Source organism: Salvia hispanica, chromosome 6, assembly GCF_023119035.1.
Source record: "Salvia hispanica cultivar TCC Black 2014 chromosome 6, UniMelb_Shisp_WGS_1.0, whole genome shotgun sequence".
Classification (NCBI taxonomy): Eukaryota; Viridiplantae; Streptophyta; class Magnoliopsida; order Lamiales; family Lamiaceae; genus Salvia; species Salvia hispanica.
Window position 1 is genome coordinate 25,529,513 of NC_062970.1, and position 4,064 is coordinate 25,533,576.

At 41.3% G+C, this 4,064-nt stretch overlaps 1 protein-coding gene across 1 annotated transcript; it reads left to right on the top strand.

Annotated features, from left to right (window-relative positions):
* The first annotated feature begins 2,581 nt into the window (after window positions 1–2,581).
* Window positions 2,582–3,523, top strand: LOC125195012. Its single transcript, XM_048093219.1, has 2 exons — window positions 2,582–2,773; window positions 2,825–3,523. The coding sequence occupies exons 1-2, from the start codon at window positions 2,582–2,584 to the stop codon at window positions 3,521–3,523; spliced, it is 891 nt and encodes a 296-aa protein (XP_047949176.1).
* The last annotated feature ends 541 nt before the right edge of the window (window positions 3,524–4,064 follow it).

A 4,064-nucleotide genomic window follows, 5' to 3' on the forward strand; every position in this document is an offset into this window, starting at 1 on the left:
GCATAAAATCTCGTGCCTCTCAAGGGATGGTCATCTTCCTTGGGACGGAGGGAGTATGAGTTACTCCCTATATCCCAGTAAAAATAAAATGTTTTCTTTTTTTGGTTATCTCATTAAAAATGATATTTTCTTAAAATCGAAACAACACAATCTCTATTGTTTTTTTTTCTCTTTCTTCCTTTTTGGCTGCTTCATTAAAAATGAAAGTTTTCTAAAATGAAAAGAACAATATCTCTATTTTTTTTTCTCTTTCTTAATTACTCTGTCTTCATTAACTCTCATTAACTCGCAAAACAACATTACATAAAATTATGTGCCGAAAACTAAATGTTTTATATTTATTGGGACGAATGAAACGTGTATTTACCATGAGAGATTGAAAGTTGTCCAAAAAATCATGATACTTCATCTGTCCCAACCATGTTAGTCGTATTCCCTTTTGTGATATCTCAACAAAGTTGAGTCATTTTTTTAACATAAAAATCAAAACATCCAATCACTCTTACTTTATTCATCAACTGCTTTACTCTCTCTTTTTCTTTCCTTCTTTATTTCTCGCCCTACTTTTCAATACAACTTAGTTGGAACGGAGGGAGTATTACCAAATACTCTCTCGTCCCACTAAGAGCATCCGCAATGGAAGCTAGCGGACAGGCTAGCCGATTCACGATCTGCTAGCTTGTCCGCTAGCCTCCATTGCGACCGGCGAGAACAATTTAGGCTAGCCGATCGGCGAACTCTAGCCGATCCGTTGGCCGATGCGAGCGACCGGCTAGAATTATTTTTTTATATATTTTTTTTAAATTTCCGAAACTCGTCGTATTTTCTAAGTTTGTAATTTAATTAGGATTGCATTTTCTAGAAAATTAGTATGCGTTGCTTTCTCTATTTTCTATACGTACGTATTTTCTATACATATTTTCTCTATTTAATTTCTAAAAAATACGTATTTTCTAGAATTTTTTTTAATTAGGATTGCATTTTCTAGAAAATTAGTATGCGTTGTTTTCTCTATTTTCTATACATACGTATTTTCTCTGTTTAATTTCTAGAAAATACATATTTTCTTGAAATTTTTTTAATTAGGATTGTATTTTCATGTATTTGTGTCGTAAATTTAATTCTATATTTGCGTGATTATAATTTATAATATGAATTTGTTATTTTGTTTATTGTGGCTAGTCCTAGTGCTAGTCCAGTTTTTAGTCCACTATTGTGCAGTTGGGTGTCCTAGTGATGTGGCAGGTAGTTTCTAGTCCTGATTATATGGCAGGAGGTGTCCAGTTTCTAGTCCAGGAGCCATTGTGGATGCTCTAAGCTGAGTCGTATTCCTTTTTAGGACGTCCCAACAAAGTTGAGTCATTACCTTTTTTTACAAAAGACAAACATGTAATCATTTACTTTATTCCATCACTTATTTTATTCTCTCTCTTATCTCTTCTACTTATTTCTTCTCTCCTACTCCCTCCGTCCCAAGATAGTTGAGTTATCTAATCTTTTGGTATAAACTTTATTCCATCTCTTGCTTTACTGTCTCTTTCTCTCTTACTTTTTTTCTATCTTACTTCACACTCTCAACTTCAGGTAACAAATCAATTTCTCAAATTTTGTGTCCAAAAGAAATGACATCAACTACCTTGGGACAGAGAAAATATTTTATTTTACTATCATTTAAATCATACAACACAATTTCTTAATCCCTGTGCTCAAAAGAAGTGGCACAATTTGGTTGGGACAGAAGGAGTACTATAAAAGCAAATACTTTTTCCTTCCTGCAAAAGTATGAACTATTTTCATTTTAGTCTGTCTCTGAAAAGTAGTACTCCTATAAACTTTTAATTTTTGGAGACTTCTTTTTATCTTTCTCTTACTTTTTTAATTATGCATTAGGCCATCCACAATGGGACAGACGATGCATCGTCTGTCGCATCGTCCGCCACTGTGGCTTCGCGGATGATGGCTTAACCATCATCCGCGCCCGATCGATCGTCCGCGGACGAAGCGCGGGCGATGCTCATCGTCTGTCGCATCGTGCGCCACTGTGGAATCGCGGACGATGCGACGGACGATGCTCACACGTTTTCTTTTTCTTTCTTTTTTTCCAAAATTTTTTCTTATTTAAACACCACAATTCTCTACCATTTCAAACACTCCAATTTCACATCTCTTCAATTATTCTCTCTCATCTCCTAAAAAATGAATCCCGACGGCGACGATTTGAGTACATCGGAGGGCTGCAGACGGACATTGACTTGAGCCTTGTTCAATTGTGTTAATGAAGCCGCAGCGGAATGCTTGGCACAAATGGAGCGGGAGCAGGCAGCGGCTGAGCAGGCGGCAGCGGCACGGGTCCCTCAGTCGATTCGACGTCGAATGTTTGTCCCCCACGAGCAATACGTAGCTCATGAACGGCTGTTCACAAACTATTTTGCCGAGTAACCACGGTGGGTCCCCACCGTTTTTCACCGTTGTTTTAGAATGAGCTGAGATCTTTTTCTCTGCATTGTCCGGACGTGATGAATACTTCCAGTATCGGGAAGACGGCATCGGCAGACCCGGACTTACGCCGTTGTAGAAGTGCATGGTTGCGATCCGACAGTTGGCCTACGGCACCACAGCGGATATGTTCGACGAGTACCTTCACGTCGGGGAGACAACTGGCCGCAGTTGTCTAAAGAATTTTGGTAAGGGAGTTGTGGAGGCTTTTGGCGACACATATTTGCGACGCCCGACTGCGGATGATTGCCAGAGCCTGATGAGGATGCACGAGACGGTCCACAGTTTCCCTGGAATGCTAGGGAGCATCGACTGTATGCACTGACAGGGGAAGAACTTCCTGACGGCATGGAGAGGCCAATCTACTAGTGGCTACAAGGGCAGCCACCCGACGATGATCCTCGAAGCCGTCGCTGACCACCACCTCTGGATTTGGCATGCCTACTTCGGTGTAGCCGGGTCGAACAACGACATCAACCTCCTCAACTCGTCCACCCTCTTCGCCGATCAGTGCAGGGGTCGCGGCCCGACCATCGAGTTCACTGCCAACGGCCGCAGATATCATATGTGGTACTATTTGGCCGATGGCATATACCCAAGGTGGTCTGTTTTTGTGAAGACGATCACCTGCCCAATTGGAGACAGGAGAGTCTTGTTTGCGGCAAAGCAGGAGTCTATGCGGAAGGATGTGGAACGGGCTTTTGGGGTGCTCCAATCGCGGTGGGAAATCGTGAAAGGTCCAGTGCATTTCTGGTTCAAGGAAGTCATCGCCGACGTCATGTATGCGTGCGTCATCATGCATAACATGATAGTCGAACAAGAAGTTGGACGTGTCACCGATTGGGTGGATGATGAGGCCGGATCAAGCTCCAGCACTACGACCCCGCCTGTGACTCGAGGATTACCGATGGGCTTCGGTGAGGTTCTAGAGAGACATACCTCAATGCGCAGCCAACAAGACCATGTGCAGCTCATGAACGACATGATTGAAGAAGTTTGGGGCGCCACGGCCATTGAGCATTTGTAGTTTTTTTTTTATTTCGTACTGTAATTTGAAGTTTTTTAATGGAATGAAGTTGTTTTCTCCAATTTTTGTAGTGTTTAAATATTCAATAAATAAATAAAATGCTTAGGGCGAGGTTTAGGGCGGGCTATAGTCTGCCCCATTGCAGGTGGAAGGGATGGAGGATAAAATGCTGATGTGGCGGTGCACAGGGTGGGGCCTAAGGCGAGCTATAGTCCACCCCATTATGGATGCCCTTAAAACTTATGCCTAACTAAATATTCATACTCTTTGAAGACGGAGGGAACAATAAAAGTGTTGGGTTTACATTTTTGCAAAAAAAAAAATTCTCCCTCCGTCCCAAGATAAGTGACTTACTTCTTTTGGGCACGGGATTTAAGGAATGATATTTAAATAAGTTAAAGTGGAGAGAAGAGAGAATAAAGTAGGTGGAGAGAAGAGAGAATAAAGTAGGTGGAGAATAAAGTAAGAGAGATGACTTTTTGCTAAAAATAAAAATAGGTCACTTATAGTGGAAAACCCAAAAAAGAAATACGAGTCACTT

Excerpts from the sequence above, each read along its gene's own strand:
- LOC125195012 (XM_048093219.1), top strand. The coding sequence starts at position 2,582 with ATGGTTGCGATCCGACAGTTGGCCTACGGCACCACAGCGGATATGTTC. Across the intron at positions 2,774-2,824 it reads TGATGAGGATGCACGAGACG|GGGAAGAACTTCCTGACGGC; the intron begins GTCCACAGTTTC and ends ATGCACTGACAG.